The sequence below is a fragment of the Anolis sagrei genome, chromosome 1 (genome assembly GCF_037176765.1).
Source record: "Anolis sagrei isolate rAnoSag1 chromosome 1, rAnoSag1.mat, whole genome shotgun sequence".
Taxonomy (NCBI): domain Eukaryota; kingdom Metazoa; phylum Chordata; class Lepidosauria; order Squamata; family Dactyloidae; genus Anolis; species Anolis sagrei.
In genome coordinates, this window is record NC_090021.1 from 97763725 (window position 1) to 97784395 (window position 20671).

The 20671-nt window shown below is 37.7% G+C and overlaps 1 protein-coding gene across 4 annotated transcripts in view; it reads right to left on the bottom strand.

Moving 5' to 3' along the window:
* The window catches only part of GRIK2 (glutamate ionotropic receptor kainate type subunit 2), a 650966-nt gene that overhangs the window by 41350 nt on the left and 588945 nt on the right, over nucleotides 1–20671 (bottom strand). For 3 of the 4 annotated variants that reach the window (XM_060753092.2, XM_060753091.2, XM_060753090.2), the window contains exon 15: nucleotides 9994–10219. In XM_060753092.2, coding sequence (XP_060609075.1) covers nucleotides 9994–10219 — 226 coding nt within the window. Of the gene's footprint in view, nucleotides 1–9993; nucleotides 10220–20671 lie in introns of those variants that run through there. The other variant, XM_060753093.2, reaches the window with a different exon arrangement.

Genomic DNA, 20671 nt, shown 5'->3' on the forward strand with positions numbered 1-20671 from the left:
GTTCCAGGAGTTGGGTGTAGACAGTCCACATTTTACAGGCGTATAGCAGGGTTGGGGGGACAATAGCTTTATAAACAAGCATCTTGGTCTCCCTACTGATGTCCCAGTCTTCACACAATCTCTGTTTCATTCAAACAAATGCTGCACTCATAGAGCTCAGGCGGCGTTGTATTTCAGTTTGACTTTTGTGGAGAGGTGGCTGTCAAGGTAGCAAAAATGGTTAGCATTTTCTAATGTTACACCATTAAGCTGTATTTCTGGCATTGCAGGGGGATTGACTGGTGCTTGCTGGAAGAGCACTTTGGTTTTCTCAATGCTCAATTACAGGCCGAGTTCTTGTATGCTTCTGCAAAGATGTTTAGAGTGACAACAGACTATGATTGTCATCAGCATATTGGAGTTCTATAATAGATGTCAATATGACCTTGGTTTTGGCTTTCAGTCTGCTGAGGTTAAATAGCTTGCCATCTGTCCAATAGATGATTTCCACTCGAGTAGGAAGTTTTCCATAAACATGATGAAGTATAGTGATGAAGATGGAAAATAAGGTTGGGGCAACAACACATCCCTATTTGACACCTGATTCCACCTTGAATGGGTCACTCTGGTCCAAGACCATTGCTGTCCAAGACTGTTGCCATCATGTTATCATGGAGGAGCTGCAGAATGTTCACAAATTTGTCAGGGTACTCTATTTTTTGGAGGATGGTCCAGATAGCACTGCAATTCACTGTGTCAAATGCCTTTGCAAAGTCAATGAATGCCAAGTACAGAGGTTGATTTTGTTCCCTGCATTTTTCTTGGAGCTGTTGTACAGTGAAGATCATGTCCATGGTTCCTCTGGAGGGGTGGAAGCTGTTCTGTGATTCTGGGAGGGTGTCTTCTGGGACAGGTAGAAGGCAGTTTGCAAGGATTCTTGTGAGGATTATCCCAGCGAAGCTTAGAAGGGATATACCTTGATAGTTTCTGAAGTCTGTTCTTTCCCCTTTTTGAAAAGGGTGATGATGGTGGCATCTGCTGGGATTTTCTTGGTCACCCACACTTTTTCAATGAGCTGGTGGAGTTGTTGTGTCAACTCAGGTCCACCCTCTTTAAGGACTTCAGCAGGGATCCCATCAGGTCCACTGGCTTTGCTATTTTTTATTGGCTGATGGCATTGCTGACTTTTTCCAAACTAGGCCGTGCTGCAAGCTCATCCCTGGTTTGTTGTTGCAGCATTTGTGAGAGAACCTCTCTGGTCACATTGGAGCTGCAATTCAGAAGGTTTTGGTAGTTGTCTTTCTGATGTAGTGCAATTGATTTTTTGTCCTTCAGAAATTTGGTTCCATCTAATGAGCATAGATGATGTATGCCATGATTTCTTGGTCCATAGATGATGTTTGTAGCTTTAAAGAATCCCTGAGCATCATGGGTATCTGTAAAGTGTTGGATTTCTTCAGTCTTCTTTGTCCACCAGATGTTCTTTAGTTCTCTGGTCCTTCTTTGGACCTCAGCTTTTGCACTAGTATACATCTTTTTAATCGCAGTGCAGTTAATGTCTCTCTGCCATGTTTGGAAAGCTTTCATTTTCCAATCAATTAACTGTTGGATCTCTTTGTCATTTTCGTCAAACCAATCTGATGTTTCTTAGTTTGACATCCAGTGTTTTCTGAGCAGGCTGTGATGATGGAGGTCTTCACTCTGTTCCAATGTTCCTCTCCTTGTAGTCCTTGTAGACTTGATCAAGTATAGTTCCAAGTTCATAATCAATATAAACAGTGCAACTAGCAGTTGTTTGCAATAAAAACCATTTAAAGGTGCCAAAACCTAGCTGGCACAAAGTCAAAAGTCAAGCTTGAAATTCCCTGCAGTAGTTTTCAATGTCCTCCAGTGATTAACATAAGTTGAAATAACTTTGTATACCATGAATAATTGATATTTTCTCTAAATGTGCATGAAGTTTATAAGATTACTAAAGAATTACTGTCTACTATGAGTTTAGTGTCTGCCCTATTTCACCACTGCTATTTTAATATACTTACAAATTAATTTTGTACCTTGTGGTAGACTCAGTATCAAGGACAGGTTCCTGGCTGTTATTTAGGAAGTAAACTATGTGAAACAGGCATGCATATCTTGGCTTGTATAAGCATCAGCCCATTTCAAACATTGTGGCTTTGACAGAGTCTGACACAGTGAGATGAGAAAAATGGACACATGAGTAAGGTGTACAACTACTCTCTACCATACACATAAAAAATGAAAGCTGTATTAGTCAATTTTGTCTAGTGGTATCATTCTTTAAACTGTGGTGTTGTTCAGCCAACACTATCAAGACAAAATAGTCCATCAGAACATGTCACTTGCCATGAGGTACTGCTGTCTCCACATAACATAAAGTGGTGATATATACTTTTCCTTGTGAAGGGAAGAAAGTGTCTTTGCTCCATAGCTTTGGCAAATAGTTTCATGTATGGAACTGGATGGGTGTCATTCAGTTTATTAAGCTGTTCTGCAACCACCCAAATATGTTTTTGCACATTCTTTGATTTCATTGTAAGTATAGAATCAATTCAGATAACTTTCCCTTTAAAAAAGTATTTACTGAATTCTTACATTCTTCTGCTATATAAGCCCTGTATTTTGACTAGAGATAATAAGCTTAGCAGAAATCTATATACACATGTACACATTCAAGGCTCTCTTTAAATAGTCGTAGCTTATACGAACCCTCCAGGAAGTTAAGATCATCTGAGGAGGCCCTGCTCTCGATCCCGTCTGCTTCGCAAGCACGCTTGGCGGGGATGAGGGACAGGGCCTTCTCTGTGGTGGCCCCTCGGCTGTGGAACTCCCTGCCTAGGGATATTAGATCAGCCCCCTCCCTCCTGACTTTTTGGAAGAGAGTAAAAACCTGGCTCTTCGAGCAAGAATTCGGAACCCCGGAATAGATAGTCAAGCTTGAGATGGAGAATGACCCAGGAACGGCCAAGACGATGAAACAGATGAGGATTGGAATGAGAGGATATAGCTCTTTTTAAATTGTTATTGCACTCTTTTTTGTATAAATGCACTTAATTGTTTTTGCTCTTGTATTGTATTGATGGCATAGAATTGTGCCAATATGTAGACCACCCTGAGTCGCCTGCAGGCTGATATGTGCGGGATATAAGTGTTGCAAATAAATAAAATAAATAAATAAATACAGGTGTTTGAAATGTGGCATGTGTCAATGAGAATAAGTAATGTATTCCATTAACTCATCTGAAGATTAATACAGAATTTGAGTCCTCTTTTAAATGCTCAGTTATTTAGGGCCAACCTAAAGAATCTTGTGTCTGATGTGCTTCATTGTGGACAGGTATACTACACACAATATGTACTAGACTTGTGCACAGATTCTGTTGAGCTGTTTGCCTTTGGTTTCTTTGGCTTCTTCAGACACCCATAACAGCAATAGCTCTGCCACCATGTTTTTTTTTTTTTTCCGACTGAGCTGGACCATGTGGCTGCCAGTCATGGCTACCTTCTGCTCTATTCAGGATCATGTGGCACAAGGAGAGGCTGCTGTGTGCTTGCACAGGGCTTCCCTGTGAGTCCTGTCTGCTGGGCCAATTGGAATAGAAGAAAGCCATGATGTGTCTTATGCAAGCTGTGTCTATTTAATGGGGTGAGTGCCTCCATTGCTCAGTTTTGTCCTGGCTCTAAAGAAAGGTGATTCAGTACGATTGCCTTGCCGCTCGCTCTCAGCTTGAGCTTTTGGCTTGGCTTGGCCTCAATCTAACATTGAATCTCTTTGATTTTACTTTATTTTATTTCCTTGATTATTTATTTAGTGGAACTGGGAGTTGGAAAGTGCAGGCGGGTGGGTGTGTAGCGTTTGGGGACTTTTGTGTGAGTGTGCTTTTCTTTTAGGGTGGCTCAGAGCTTTGAATCACTCACTAAAACCTTTAGCATCTTCTTTTATCTTTCCTACCTCCTCTCTTTCAGAAAGTACTTTTAAAAGATTATAGTTAATAATTATAGGAATTCCTGCAAACAGCAAAGCCTCATTTAAAAAAAAACTACCTACCAACATATCTGCCTAAACTTATCACCAATAACTAATAATTTCTTTTCTTTGCAATCTCATCACAAGTTCTCTAGGTTTATATTTCTCACTATGCTTTCTGCCATCTTTATTGCATTTAATAATAATAATTTGGCTGTTGCCGGCTAATAATAATTCTTCTGCCCCCACACTTGCTATTTATTTGGAAGGTGTCTGTGGTGCAGAGAACAGATCAAATGCTACACATTTGAAGTAAAAACAAGAATTTATTAAATAACAGATCTCAAATTTCCTCTCCTCTTGAATATATTGCCAGTGTTTGTGAGGGGAGTTAAAGTTATTGAAACAACCTTTGATGTAACTTGTATGGCTTCAGCGTGATGATGTATGGCTTCAACGTGACTAAATGTAACTTGTATAGCTTTGATGCAATGTTCTGTTTTTTTAATCTTCCAACCTTTCTTACTCTTTACTTTCAATTACCACACTGGCTGACTCCTCAAGGAACTAAGGGGGTCTTGGCTGAGGCTCTGCTCTGAGAGGAGTCTTAAAGGGACAGGGTGAGGGAGATTTCAAATACAAAGAAGAAGAAGCTATCTAAATCAACCTCACAAACTACACACAAAACACGAATACCCTCTAACTAAATAGGGGCCCAACAAGAGTAAACAACGAGAAATCTTGTGGAGGCATGACAATAATAATAAAAGATTTGGACCCAGAGAGTGTGAGGGCAAGGAGTGATTTTTCTCCTGTGCCCCTCTCCTGGCATGTGATTTCTATATGCCAGAAGGACTCTGGCAGGACCTTAATATCAACTGGGTAAGTTATTTTATATTTGAAGGCATTTTTGGGGAGAGAGGTTGGGGAGCGGGTTGATGCCCTCTGGGTTTTTTGTGCTCATAGAGGGATTCCATGACGTGGTCCATGGGCCTATATCTGGAAAGACCCAGATCTTATCAAAGATCCGGGTCCCACCAAGTATCAAATTAATTTGGGATAGGGCAGGATTTTCCTGCTTTGTCTTGAATTAATTCGATTTTACCAGAGGCATTGTTTGGACACCTCCAGTACAAGAGCACAAGTTCATGCGTTTTGGGCCCTGTCTGGGCACAAAGGGAATATTTTCACAGGAACAAAATCCTAAAATATTTAAAGACCTGACTGAATGGGCTCTGCTGTATAAAATTATTTGACTGTTGTTAGATACATATGAAAGTTGATGAAAAATAAGTCAGCATGGCAAAAACATGTTCTACATGGCTTCTTTAGAGAAATGTGCAGAAAACTATTGGTCAAAAATATACCAAATATACAGAAAAATTACTGGGAAGTTGTAGCAGAGGATTTTCAAAAATAAAAAGAAATTATGAGGAAAGAAAAGGACTGATAAACAGCTAATCTCTCTATGTGCAAGTGCTGAAAAGTTTCTAAAAAATCTAATGCAATGTGTGATAAATCAGAGTAATCCTTTTATTCTCTCTTTTGTCTGGTTGTTTCCATAGCAATAAGTTTCACACTTTAGTTAATTTGCTGCTCTGCTGGAAGTTTCTGATCCAATTGTTGAGTTTATATATTTAGGCATCTCCTTTGGGGGATTTTAGTTATTTATTTTACTTGTTGTGTAACTTTCTATCAGCAGCCTGTAGAGGCGCTGTCTTGTGGCACAGCTACACTGACCAATCAAAATTGGGGGATATGCCAATGTCAAGATTGGCTCCAGGATGGCTGATTAGTGTAAATCCACCCTTGGAGCTTGATATTCGGAATTGGAATCCTCTGAGTGAACTATCATAATGTTTGAACTGTTTTTATGGTTGTGCAGTGGTAGTAAAGGAGCAGGCAAAAGTTGCCACCTCTTCTAATTTTTGTAATACATCCACAAAAGTAATCCTTTCCCCATCTCCTTTTCCATTGCTCACACAGTTCTGCTGTATTAATAAATACTTCAAGTATCTCCTTGAAACAAATGGGATAAATTATATGTCATCTTCAATGACTTTCTAAACATGTTAAGGTTACTATTGTTGACTGGTCACGAATAATGTCTGATCAAGAAAGAAAAGTAAAATAAGAAAAATAATCGATGCAATGTTTCTTGACTAAATGGTATTTTAAACTTGGGATAGGCTTCGCTTTGGAGAGCATAGAATTAACGTTAATAACAAATAATGAAAGAAATGCTTGAAATCATAAGGCTAGTGTTATACAATTTTGCATCATAAAAATCTTTTAAATTACTCCCAGAAGGTAAAAGAAAAGTAATGCAGTATGAGTAACCTAAACAGTTTATAAATGGCTATTGTATTAAAGATTAAATATCACACTGCATTACATGGTGAGTTTAAAGTCTACTTGAAGCAAAGACTCCTCACACAAAGGTAAAAGCATTGTAATGCACTTATTAATAGCTTGGGTAAATATAAATAATTCATAAAGTCGTTTTCCTAGCAGAAGTATAAAGCCACAGATCATAAATTATTGCCTGAAACTCCTTTTAATATAGCAGACTCTTTTATTTAAGGAAACATACGGCAAAATACTTCTTTCTAGATGTGATAGTAAAAAAATAGAACATTACAAATATGAATTAATCATGTGCTATTGGGTTGAATGAAATAAGAAAGAAAGAAAACCCTATAAAAACAATGATCATATTGATGGTGATGACAATTATAATAATGATGATATATGTAGGATCTCCAGAGCAACTTCCAGCAGAAGTTTACCAAGGAGTTGTATTAGATGAAAGATATATTTCTGGAAGGTGTCCCCTCAAGTATAAAATTAGCATTTTAAAATTTGTAGTTCTTCCACTTTAGAGAAAGTTTTGAACCCCTAACTCTTGTATTGTAGACCTACTGTATAGTAGTCATTTCAATTTAGTTCTGCATATTTTACAGTGTATATCTGCACAGAAAGAAGTCCTGCTGCATACCCTGCAACTGTCCCAATTTGGCTTGAATGACTCTGGGCCCATCCACCCGGGCCACATATGTTGATGGTGATAGAGTGGAGTACTCTAGATCAGCACTCCCAGAGTATGCACTGCCAGCTGCTGAACTGACTCAACAGCTTGTGAGTGGCTACCTTGCATGGCACCAAGCTGCCCTAGTGGCTAGATGCAGCTCATACAACCCAACAGTACTGAACCTGGTTCAGAGCCACTGGACTACCAACCTTGCCTTCCCCCTCTAATCCTCAGCTTAGTGGTTACCACCAGGCCTGGAACTGCCACTTACCATTGCCAATCACATCAACTGACAAAGCAATGCAGGAGGGAAAATTTCTGCCTACTACTATTCTCCTATCACTATGGTGCACAAGTCAATGATGTGAAGAGCAAAGTTAAGCAGCTTTGGAAGGGATTAGGGCAGACGGATGTTGTGCATCATGTGGATGCCAAGAAGTCAATTTACTCCTGCCCCAATGCATTGGCCTGTGTAGATGGGCCCTCTGTTCAATGGAACATATTCGTAGGCAAAAGTTTACATGGGATTAGAGGTCTGATTATGTCGCTGGAATGGTTGTCATGCTGTTAATGTTGCCTATTTGCAAAATTAATACCTAGGGAGGGAACTGATAATTCCTGAGGAAGTTCAGTTACCTAGGAGTCATGATGGTCCAATTTTGCCAAGTGATTTGACTTTGAATACCCTTGAGTACCTTTTTCCCTGGTTGTTCTCACATTCGATTTGTTCACTGTGTCTGGCTTTTTAAATTTGTTCTACTATAGAGTTTTTGAAGAATAGTATATCCAAATGATTTTTAAATTGTGAATTTTAAATTATGTCCTGTTTGTTTTATTATGTATTGATTGTGTGTGTGTGTGTGTGTGTGTGTGTTATTTTAATAATTTTAAATAAGTTGTGTTATGCCTCTTTAAACTCCTTCAGTATGTTGTTTTAATATGTTGTTCCACATCTCAGTCCATGGAGATATCATCATCAGCATTGTTGCCATCATTTTAAAAATAAACATAAAATGTCTCAAATCCAGAAATTCTAGGAAAGCAATATGTACATGGGCCCCTGCTATGTGAAGGACCACATGTTTCCACATTTGCTACATGTAACATCAAGTGATATTCTTAGCTTTCTCTCTCCTTCTGTAGTTAGAGACTGGATCACTCTGGAATGCTCTGCCCAGAGCTCAGAAAAGTAGCTTTTGTTATATTAGAAGTTCTAGAACGCAGCAAGCATGGTCATTGGCCATGCTGTGAATTCTGGGAGATTTACTTCAAATGTAATATCCATACTCTGGCCCAAGAAGAACTACACAGCATTTTCCCTAATACTTTTTTAAAATAAAGTGAATATATTTCCCCAGGCCTTTTAAAGACGTGAAGAGAGTGTGTGCTTTAACTGTGTGCAATTTTGCACACTGCCACATAATCATTATCATTTTATCGTCTTTATCCATTTTCTACAAGCAAGAATTCTAAGTGAAAAACTACGTGGAGAAATCTCTTCCAATGGAATAACACTTTGGATCCAACACATAATATCGTATTTATTTAGCAGGTTGTCACAACATACAATCCATGGCTTAGTAATACTACATTTGTGTAAAACAATCAGCACAATAATTATCTGCATACATTATAAAACCACTGGTTTTGATCAGTATTGCAGACAAATATTTATATTGAGATGAATTATTATGATCACACATTATTCTGAATTGGGAATAATTTATCTTTTAATACAATACTATGGTTAAGATGTTCTGTTTGATTTATGACTGCTTTCATGCATGGAGCTCTAAATCCATCTTTAACATAACACCATTCAATTACATGCCTGCTATTTTAACAGCATGGCCCATAGAGTTGAAAGATAATATTTTCACATATCGAGTTAGGCTGTCATATAACAGTCTACATCTGCATGAATATATTTGCACAGGTTTTTATACTATTTTGTATACACAGATATTTTAGAAAATAATGATGATTTGCTAATACTATGAGCAAATGATATCACTGTGGAGGGAATAGAAATGGAATTTATTTTGGAAATTATCTGTATTTCAGATTGTAAGATCAGGCATATGTAAAAAACTTTTTTTAAAAAAAATAGGTTGATCTTAATATAAATGGTTTAATTCATTACTGATTAAATGTGCAAATAAATAAAATGAAAGCAAGCAAGGATCAATCTAGCTACTGTGGCAACCGGTATTGTTGGCCTTACTGAAAATACATATTAAGACACAAATAGTGTTCAATTCAACAAATATTGCAGAATGTCATGCCACAGTCCACTTCAACAATTAACAACAGAGGCAGTTAATTTCAATTGAGACGGTTCCTTTAATGTTTGGATGATGATGATGATGATAACTTATAAAGGATAATGCTTAGAATATAATAAAGCAAGCAAACAAACAATGGACCAGCAGATGAAGGCAGGCAAAAGCATGTGGGAGAGGCAGTCAAGGGCATGCCAGGGGGCTGTGGGTCAACCGAAGAAGAAGCAGCATACGGGGCCTGCTCCTCCTCCTCTTGACCTTGCTACATATGTTTCTGTTTGAAATAAAGCATGAAGTAATGTAGCAATTTTTGTCTCACTGGATGAATTTTTAAAAAACACAGAGACTTAAAAATCAATTAACAATTCAAGTCGCATTTGGCACAAAATCACGCATGGTTGTTCTGTGCAGAAAACAGCTTTTTCTGTGCTGGCAACAGAGAAGATTCTTGTTAGTCTAGGCACAGGTTTTGTGCCAATATTATAAATGTGTCTTTTCAATTGATAAAAGTAGTAATAATCATAACAATCTTGTTCAGAGTATGTTGAGGCACTCATTTCACATTCACATATTGTCCTTAATAATCATATGAAATAACATACCTATATGAAATAAGAGAATGGCACATAGTGTTGTTATAAACAATATGGAGGAGGAGTGGGATTATCCCAACTACATCTGATGAATTCAGAGAAAACGGACATATGACTTACCCATGGGAGTTCCAACTCCATAGCCTTTGGAATCAATCAGGCCTCCAATTTGTGTGAGGTTACAGTTTCGCTGCGTAACAAACTCAATGGTAGTTGACTCCATTAGAAAGGCATAATCTGATGTGAGTACACGCTGGATGCCTTCTTCATTACTTTTGACAAGCACTGACTGTCTCCTGCTATTCATAAAAGCCCACATTTTTTCATACGTGGCGATTTTTGATTTCTGAAACAAAAATTGCAGCATTAATAAGACAACATCTTTGTGTTGCTGTAACTAAAGCACAAGCAGTGGATCGCAAAATAAGAAGCAGGAGGTGACAGTATCTTCATTGGAGAACGAATCATAAGGCTGAACTGTAAATTGGTATTTTATGAACCTGAAGTAAATTGGTTTAACTAGCATGGCTTCATTCAAAGGTCCCTAGTAAATGTTATTTTGTGAAGCTGAAGCTTATATTTTATAACCATGCTGACTTAAAATTCCAAGGAATCACCAGGGAAAGTAAATCAAAACATTGATTGTTGGCTAGCCTTTCAAACAATTTCAGCAGTCTGGCTATCATAAACCCTGAGTGATAATAAGAGCTTTGTAAAAGCTCAGAGTGCACAGCAAAATTCAATCCTAAGAATTTCATGATAGTTTTTCTTACCATGTAATATAGTTTCCAACATTATGCAATATTACAATTCTCTACAAGACAAAGGAAACCATTCATGGATCTGTATGATTTGAAAAAAATAACTTCAAGTGGTAATTCCACTTCTCTTACTGCTGACATATATTGCTTGTGTATATTGACAAACCCTTCTCTGAGATGGAGGAACTGATAGATAAGAAACTATCTCACAGAGATGGCTGGAGCTAAAATGCAGAAAAAATAATTGTAGAAGTGTAACCCAAGCCCAAAGTAAAACCAACAGAATACTGCAGATTTGTAATAGTAAAAGTTATCTGCAAAATGATAAGGGGTTAAGATAAGGGTCTAAATGGGATTATTTCTACCCTAAATTATTTCCTGATAAACTCTTCCAACTAATCTAAATTAGCTAGCAGATAGAATACAGGATGCATTTCAAACGTTGTTACCAAGCAATGGACAATAAATGTTACTTCCAGAAATCCAGTGACTAGATCTAGATTTAGACATGCACAGCTGAAATAATGGAAGATGCTCCCACCCTCATTATTACATTGACACGACCTCACTCCCAGTAAATACTACCCTGAAAGTGCTCAGTCTCAAAATAATGGTAGGGACACCCATGGTTCCATCCTTGGCTTCTTACAATATGATTTTGGTTCATTTATATCAAGTAGGTTAGCCGAGTGCAAATCTGGTCCAAAGCATGCTGATGTTGATTGTAGGGCAATTGTTCAGAAGGGCCAGAACTGTATAGGCCTTACTGGGCTTTCAAATCATGCATGTCACCATTGCCACTCTACACCATGGAGCTCTGTCTGTAAACCTGCCCATTGTCTCATATTTGGGCACCTGAGCAATTTGGGCACCTGAGCAATTTCCTCTTTCTTGGTGGTCATATGGGTGTCTATGAAATCAGAAGGGACACCCATATGACCAGTAAGAAAAAGGAGATCCATCTCCCCTCCTTCTTGCTGATTGCTCAGGTGCCCAGTTCTGGCATCTCAAATATAACAGGCAATGGCCAGGTTTACAGACATAGCTCTATGGCCAGTGGGGAGTGGTGGTGACATGGACAAAAACCCCTCTTTCTGTAACAGCAGTGTTCATCTGGATGGGGGACCAAGCTGAATTCATGGTGGTAGTGCCTATCTGGACATGGGATAGGGCCAAATTTCAACCAATACACAGAGTTTCAAGTAAATTCCAAAGTATTCCCCAACTTTGCCTTAAGCTGGCCAGAATCCATTTAAAACCCCAAACTTTAAATGATTGTAAAAGTGAGCTTAGGTCCAACCCTCTGCCATGCAGGAACACACAATCAAAGCACCCCTGACAGGTTTCTATCCAACCTCTGCTTAAAGATCTCCAGAGAAGGAGATAAGAATATATAGTACAGAGTAAAATTATTCCCAAATTTTCTCAGATGTCTTTAAGATAATAATACTTACTTTGTTCAGTTTTGAATTCTAGAAAACATTTTAAATATTTTAAAAGGCAGTTTGAGAATGTGTAGAATCATGAGCTGTTATAGAGTTATTTGTACATAAGCACAAAAATGGGAAGTAAAGACATACATTAAAAAAGAAAGGGAAATAACAAATGGTGGCTGCAAAGAGTAATATGATCTGGATAGGACTTCCAGTTGCAGACCAACAGGTTCTGGAAGGCCATTTATCGCTATCCCTGTTCTACAAAAAGTCAAAATGATGAGAAAACTAGAAACCTTGAAAATGTAGTGAAACTGTTAAAAATGAAAATAAGAGAAGTCAACTAAGGAACCCTGTGAAGAGAAGCAAAGAAAAGTGAATGGTCAGATGCATGAAAGGCTGAAAGGGGGATTCAAAAAAGGAACAGAACAAAGAATAATGTTTAAGTTTTTGCTATAAGAAAATAATTGGAAATACATAGCACTGTCATTTTTATTGCATAGAATGGCATGTGCTTTTTTGCCATGGCAGGTTTTGGAATGGGAGCATTCCTTGTGATGTAGAAGAACCAATGGATTAGACATGATACATGCTACAAGAAAAGCATGAAAAATAGCATTACATGGACACTGCTTGATAAGAAATAACATACAAGTCTGCCCTAAGGTCTTCTCATGGAGGGTCATACAGGGGAAAAATTGCATCACGTTTACATCTTTTCTTCATATTAAAAGAAAACACAAGGACTGTTATTATTTGCCCTTTGTCAGTTATCTCATTACAGAAAGCAACAAGTAAAATTAAACTTTTTTTCTGTCATGCACTAATGTTAACTTTCTACATAGCTAGCTACTTCTCCAACTCTGGGACAAGAGCGGAGAACAAGATTGACATTGCAGATCTTTCTAAAGTTGAGTTGACTGGCATCTGCAGCTTTGCCCTGAAGGAGGATTAGTAGTATATATGGGATAAAAGGAAGAACATTTATTCTGAATAACGATAACTTCATATCCCTGCTGAGACACAATTCAAGGCTTATTTCAATTTGCCTGGGGACCTGTGCAGATCTATCATTCAAACATTTCCAGGCCCCAGTGGTAATAAAAATAGAATTTTATAGCCATCTGTAAGAAATTACTGAGATGACACCAAATCTAGTATTGATTGTGGGACATTTCAATGAGAAAGTGGAGAGAAAAGAAACGAGAACATAACGGATGGAACAAACACATGAACAAGGGTTTAGCATATGTACACTGATCTAAAAGAAAATTATGCTTGTTTGCAATTTGCATTAATAATGTGATATGATAATGTACACTTAGCTTTATGCAACATACGGAACTTTAAATATTTCTATTGTGCAGAAGAGACAAAATAGCCAATATTTTCAAGTAAATAGAACACCGCTTTATCAATACAGAGAATCATCTAATTCCTTTTTGGTAACGTGTTTACAATGACTTTTGCTTTCAGTGGCAATAAAATAGAGGGATAACAGATCAATTGAAGTGTTTATGGCGTGTTCAACATCTCAGTAGTAGCAAACAATAAACTAAGATGTTCAAGCTGCAGTCTATAATGTCAACAGCTTTCCATTCAAAATGCAAGCATTCATATATATTTCTGGTCCTCATTTAGCAAGTGATTTCCAGTGTTACTTGAAATGCATCCATAAATTTTATTTTTAAAAAAGTAAATAGGCTTGTTTGTTTGACAGAACCACAGTTGCAAGTCCCTGAAACTTATACACCTGAATGTTTGCAGCTATACAAAGGACCTCATCACATTTTCTGCTGGAATCGCCATGCATTGTGGTGAATCACATGGAACCTATCACCCCATGCTCCGTATTGCCCAGCTTCCCCCTTACCTCATCCCAGGGGGGATGCGTCCACTGCCCAGCTTCCCCCACTGACCTCTATGCAAGACAGGAAGCCTCCCATGTTGCCGCCAAATGACGGTTCCCCTTCCCTCCAGACTTTCTGAAGAACTGCTGCCATTTTCCCAACAGCTGTAATGGTTGCTTCAAATAAAGTGTGAGCATTAAGGTTCCTAAATATGAGCCAGTGACTGCCCAGAGTTCAACTGCAGTAATATGCATGTCACATCACATCTTTTCTTTGTTCAAATAGGAAAAATGCAGTACTGGCTTCTGCAATGAGGTGTGCCACTTCTATTCACTGTTCCTTTTTATCTCAATAGAGAAGAATTTGGATGTTTATCACAAATTACTATGACATCCTGTCCAATGTCACATATTTATGAGGTATTTTGCACAATCTTGAAGAGAACACTCCATCCCACTATTTGTATCTTAGAGTCATATTCAACAAGAGAACTCATCAGTAATATCCCATTGTGGATTGACTACTTGAGTATTTGCGTACCTAAAGAAGGGCAAGTATTTCCTACTCTACCAGCTTTCAATCAACTATCCCAGAATTCAATGGGGGAAGCCTGGCAGCAGATAGTCCCTCCTCCCCCAGGATGAGGTAAGGGGGATGCCGGGCAATGCAAGATATGGGGTGACAGGTTCTCCATGACACATTTGACACATTTTTTTTCTTTTGCAAAATCCAAACAAGCCAGTTCATTAATCAAACAAAACTGATTACATAGTTGCCAAGAGCCTCTCATCCACTTTTTCCTGCTCCTTACAGAAACAAGCAAAAAGTCAAAAGAAGATTGGTTCCTCCTCATTGCAATGTACACATTTTTCCAGACAAGATGCATTTAACCAAATGCCAGTGATACGTATATAGCCACATATGACAACTTGCATTGCATTGCTGATTAATTGATCTATGGATGCCTTTGATGGAGCATGTTCTTTCACTTTGTCTTAGATCTCATCTTATTAGGAATAACCTGCTCTATCAAAAAATGATATCTGGAAGAGAAAAAACTTGTGGCAGCATAATTTATTAAGTTTGTTTTGCCATTGTAACCCAGGAGATAATGCAGCATTTTAAAGTGAGATAGTTATGACATGTGACATTTCACATGGAAGAAATGAGACAGTGATGACTCTGAAGTCCTGAAGGCCATCATGACTAGCAAGATAATTAGAGGTTAAGAAAATCAAAGAGTTCAGCTTCTTGATGCTTCAAGATGGAAGATAACACAATGACATCTAGAGGAGAGACTGCTTATTCAACACTCATAAATTAAAGATCACTGGAAGATAACGATATGTCAGAGATCATGAATGTAAATGTATTGAAGGCATTGAGTTATCCCATAGTGGTGGGTACCTGGGAAGAAAGTAGAAGGAAAGCAACATCTTTAAAACTATTCTGTGATTCCTATGCTTGGAAAAAAATGGACAGAAACTATATACACATGCTGCGCGTGAAATCTTGTACAGGGCAGCCGAAGGCAATATCGGTTTTTCAGGATCTACATCAGTTTGTACAAACATATATGATTAGTGAGAAATATAAACTCTAACATGATTAGCTGAACATTTGTATCCTACTGATGATAGAGATTATCCACCTCATCGCATGGGGCTAAATTTGGCACCATATGCTGATTTAGTTCTGGTCACCCACTGAACCAGCCAGCTTCCATCACATGACACTGTGCAGGCTCCATGGGTGAAGAAAGGTGAAGCCGGCACATGCCGCTGGAAGGGCAACACAGGAGAGCTCCCGTGTTGCCATTACAATACATGGGAGAAGCCACATGCACCACACATGCTCATGCTCCCCCCCCCCATCTGACTGCCCTTGACTGAAGCCGGGCAATGTGGGGCATGGAGTGCTGGATTACCTATGCTCTCTACAAAGAAAAGCAACTTTAGTGGGAATCTGATGAGGTCGTAAATTACACATCTTTGGATGTTCTTGGGAAATTGGGAATCTGGACCTGGTCCCACCCTAACTTCATTTGTATCCCACCCTATCTCCCCATGGGGACTCAGGCCAGCTTCCAACATAGTAACAGGCAAACATTCAATGCCTATATAAATAATGCAGAGTTAGATATAGATCTAGAATTATATATACTAATTTAACATGTGCATTTCCACCTGAAACATTTGCAAATCCTCTCTTTATACATGTGCAATTCCCTCCTGCAATATTTGCAAGCCCATATATCAATGTTTACATCTATCTAGTAGGCCTGGGTAACAACGGAAAAATTTGTTTCTAAAATCGATTTGTATTTGGGGTTTTTTTTTGTTTCGATATTTAAAATAATTACAAAATTTTCCTTTTAAAAAGTTCGATATTTACAAAATTTCGTAAATGGTAAAAAATTAACGAATCGATTTCCGAAACAATAACGAATCGATTCGTTAATGGCGGACGCGACCGCGAAATACGCTAAAAAACCTCCAAAACCTTCTGAAGCTTCCCTCTCCCTCTGTTGTTGACTGTTGGTGTGATATAATATTTTTTTTTTCACTAATTAAACCATAAAACTGGCCCAGACATGCGGAAATAATAACGAAACGACCTCAAAACAATAACGAAACGAATACAATATCGAAATACGAAGCATTTACAAAACGTTTTTGAAAATTTGTTTTTTTTAATAATTGCTCCAGAATGGTTCGTTATCGTTTTGTAATTGAAAAAATTAACGAATTATTAACGAATTACGAATTAACGAAACGAAACCGCCCAGCCCTACTATCTAGACATCTCTCTCTCTTATATGTGTGTGTGTGCATTTCCCCTGCAATATTTTCAAGCCCTATATATATTCATATCTAGACATGTCTATATATGTGAGCATTCCCTCCCTGTAATATTTGCAAGCCCTATATATCTATATTCATATATAGCTATCCAGACATCTCTCTCAATATACAAATAATTAATTATATATATATATATATAGGATTTGCAAAGACTTGCAAACATGTGAGGGAAAAATTCATATATAAAATTATTTATATATATACACATATACATACACACAGAGATATACAGATATATAGGTACCTCTATATACTTATCTATATCTATATACGATTTGCAGAGGCTTGCAAACATGTGAGGGGGAAATTCATATATAAAATTTTATATATATATATATATATATATATATATACACACACACACACACATACATATACACACACACACACAAACTTTGCAGGGGAAGATGCCTATACATATGTAGGAGAGATTTACAAATATTTCAGGGGAAAATCCGTTTATAAGATTAATGGATATAATAATAATAATAATAATAATAATAATAATAATAATCTTTATTTTTACCCCGCCACCATCTCCCCAATGGAGACTCGGGGCAGCTTACATGAGGCTGTGCCCAATAGTACATTACAATAAAATAAAACCAAGAGCATAAAACAAAACATAATAAATGAGGCATAAAATACAAAAACAATGCATGATAATACAATAGAAAATCAAACACAATCATAAAGGGATACATGTGTGTGTGCATATGTGTGTATATATATGTGTGTGTATATATATATCTATAGTTTACAAAAGCTTCAGGAGAAACATGCATATATAGAAATACTAGCTGCCCTCCTGCCACATGTTGCTGTGGCCCAGTCTGGAGATCTGGAATATAAAATAATGAGAAAGTGTTGGTTTCTAATATATGTAATTTCTTTATGCTTGTGAGCAAACAGTATTTCTTGCTGTTTCATTGTCAGTGTTGATGTTTGCCTACTCTGGAACACGCAACACATAATTGTCCTTCTTAGGGGTCCCTTTCAAATCTATGATACTATATCTGTGTATGTGTGAATCATATCTATCTATCTATCATCTATTTATCAATATCTATGACTAGATGGCTCTTTTTCAGGAGGGCTTTGATTTATGTTTTCTTGCCCTGGTGAAGGGAGTTGGGCTGGATGGCCTTAAGTATTTTCTGATGGTCATGGGAGTTCTGTGTGGGAAGTTTGCCCCAATTCTGTCATCGGTGGGGTTCAGAATGCTCTGATTGTAGGTGAACTATAAATCCCAGTAACTACAACTCGCAAATGTCAAGGTGTATTTTCCTCAAACTACATCTGTGTTCACATTTGGGCATATTGAGTATTTGTGCCAAGTTTGGTCCAGATCCATCATTGTTTGAGTCCACAGTGCTCTCTGTATGTAGGTGAACTACAACTCCCAAACACAAGGTCAATTCCCACCAAACCCTTCTAGTGTTTTCTGTTGGTCAGGGGAGTCCTGTGTGCCAAGTTTGGTTCAATTCCATCGTTGGTGGAGTTCAGAATGCTCTTTGATCACAGGTGAACTATAAATCCCAGCAACTACAACTCCCAAATCACAAAATCATAATTTTTTGAGTGATGGTCACTCCTTGTGTAGTGAGACGTTTTGTTGCCAAATTTGGTGTGATTTCGTTCATTGGTTCTTTTGTTTTTAAGGTACTCATTATGCACAGAGCATTTAGATAGATAGATAGATAGATAGATAGATAGATAGATAGATAGATAGATAATTATAGATCTACAGGGCTTGTAAAGGCAAGTGAACACTTCCAAGAGAACAATGCACATATAAAGTTAATACATTTAGATACATTGAGAAATCTGCAAAATATTTCAGAAGAAATGCATATATAAGATGAATATACATGCAGATACATACAGGGCTTGCAAAGATTTCTAGGGGGAAATTCTATATATTATTTACAAGCTTTGGGGCATGCATTTTTCCAAGGAAGAAATGCGAGCAAAGCCCTCCTTAAAAAAAAAACTTTGGCCTCTTTTCTCCTCACTTTTCCACCTCATGTATTTCTCCATTTTTCAAACTTTAGAAGTAGCCAGAAAAGGCATTTTATCACCCCCCCCCCCCCCCCAAAAAAAAGAAGACCATCCCATGTTCGTTTCCTCAGGAATAAAAAAGAAATACACACCTTCTGTTGCTGACTTTTGCAAACGGAGGGCTTTATTTTCTTTTGTAAACAGATATGGGGGAGGAGTGAAATAAATATTAGTTCTTTCGCACCAGAAATAAAAACCACGCAAGTTGACCAGGAAGTTAAAGGGGGAAAAGGGAGATCCCTAGTTTAAATTTTCTCTCCCCTCTTTTCTCTCTTTCCATCCCTTTTCTGTCTTTTCTTATTCCCTCCTATTTTGCTCGAAAACTGAGTTCAAATGTTCCAGGTCACCCAGAGGATCACTTCTGGTTTCTTTGCAAAAAAAAAAAAAAAAAAAGCCAGCTTTGAAAGAGAGCCATACAAACAAGGAAGCAAGCAAATATATCTCTTTTCCCTCCTTCCCTCCCTTTTGACTCAAGCGATGCTTGCAATAATAGTAATAATAATAATAAATCCTGCAGATTTGCAAGTCTCTTCCAGCCATGCAATCTTTTTCTTCTTACTGACTTATTTTATTTATTTATTTACTATACTTGTATACCGCCCCTCACAGCTTAGAGGCAACTTGAGACTTGCTAGGGCATCTCTCCATCCCCTTTCCCTTTTCAAAACATTACCTTCTTCTTCTCCCCACCTCTCTCTCTCTCTTAAAAAAATAAGTTTCCAAAATGGGCAACTCCAGCCTGGGAGGGGAAGCAGAGTGAGGGAGGTTTTGGAAAAGAAAGCACACTGTTAAGGGGGGGAAGAGGAGATAGAAATATATCATATATTGCAAGCAATGGGTGGAAACAGCTGTAACTGTGGGGTGGCATCAGAGCCTCAACCCATTCTAAGCCAAGTAAGGCTTTTTCAGCCCAAAATAGGGCTAAAATACTCGGCTTATATTCAAGTATATATGGTGTATCAAGCTTACTTTGCCACTCTAATGCTTACAAACCTAGTGGGCATAGGGCCACTTCATTCAGATATTTTATTTGGATGTTATTTTGTTATTTTGAGGAGGAATGCTGCACACATTATCATTTTACATCTGCAGACCATGTACTTATTTTCACTGTTTTGCAAACAAATCTTTATGTTGGAAGCTTATACAAGAGAAAAAAAAAACCCTTCAAGATACCATGTGAGATAACAGCTGATGCACATGCTTTACCTGTAGAATATCAATATGACAATAATATTGCATATGCAGCCTTCTCAAAAGATTTTGGGGAAATCGCACGGAATATGTTTAGAAGTGGGTTTCTTCTTGGCGTGTTCATTTTTAAAATAAAATTTAAAATCAAGGACAGGAATGATTGGTGACTTGCAGACTGAGAGAAAATTTTCTCATTTGTCACGGCATGCAAAGTACAGTCCTTTTCCCTCTCTTCAATGCCACTTTCTAACTGTTCATACATCACTTTCCGATGATACATCCTGCGCAATCTGTAAGCTGAGATATAGCCACCTTTAAATAGGCTCTCAGTAGAGTCACAGACTGTTTTACAAAAATATTTTCCCTTTCTTTAAGAACACATTATTTCCTATATAATTCTTTGAAAGTGATACAGAGATGTAGTCCATGTCTTACAATAAATCACATTCAGCAATATAAAATAATTAAAATTAGAACTAGCAGAGGATTTCCAATACATAATAATGCAGTGACTGGGAATAAATGAATAATACTGGGCTTTAAGAGCAGTCATGGAATTTTGAATTTTAATTACTTCAGTAAGGATCCAGAAATAATTAACAAAAGAACAAAAAGTACCTCCTTCAACAGTATTC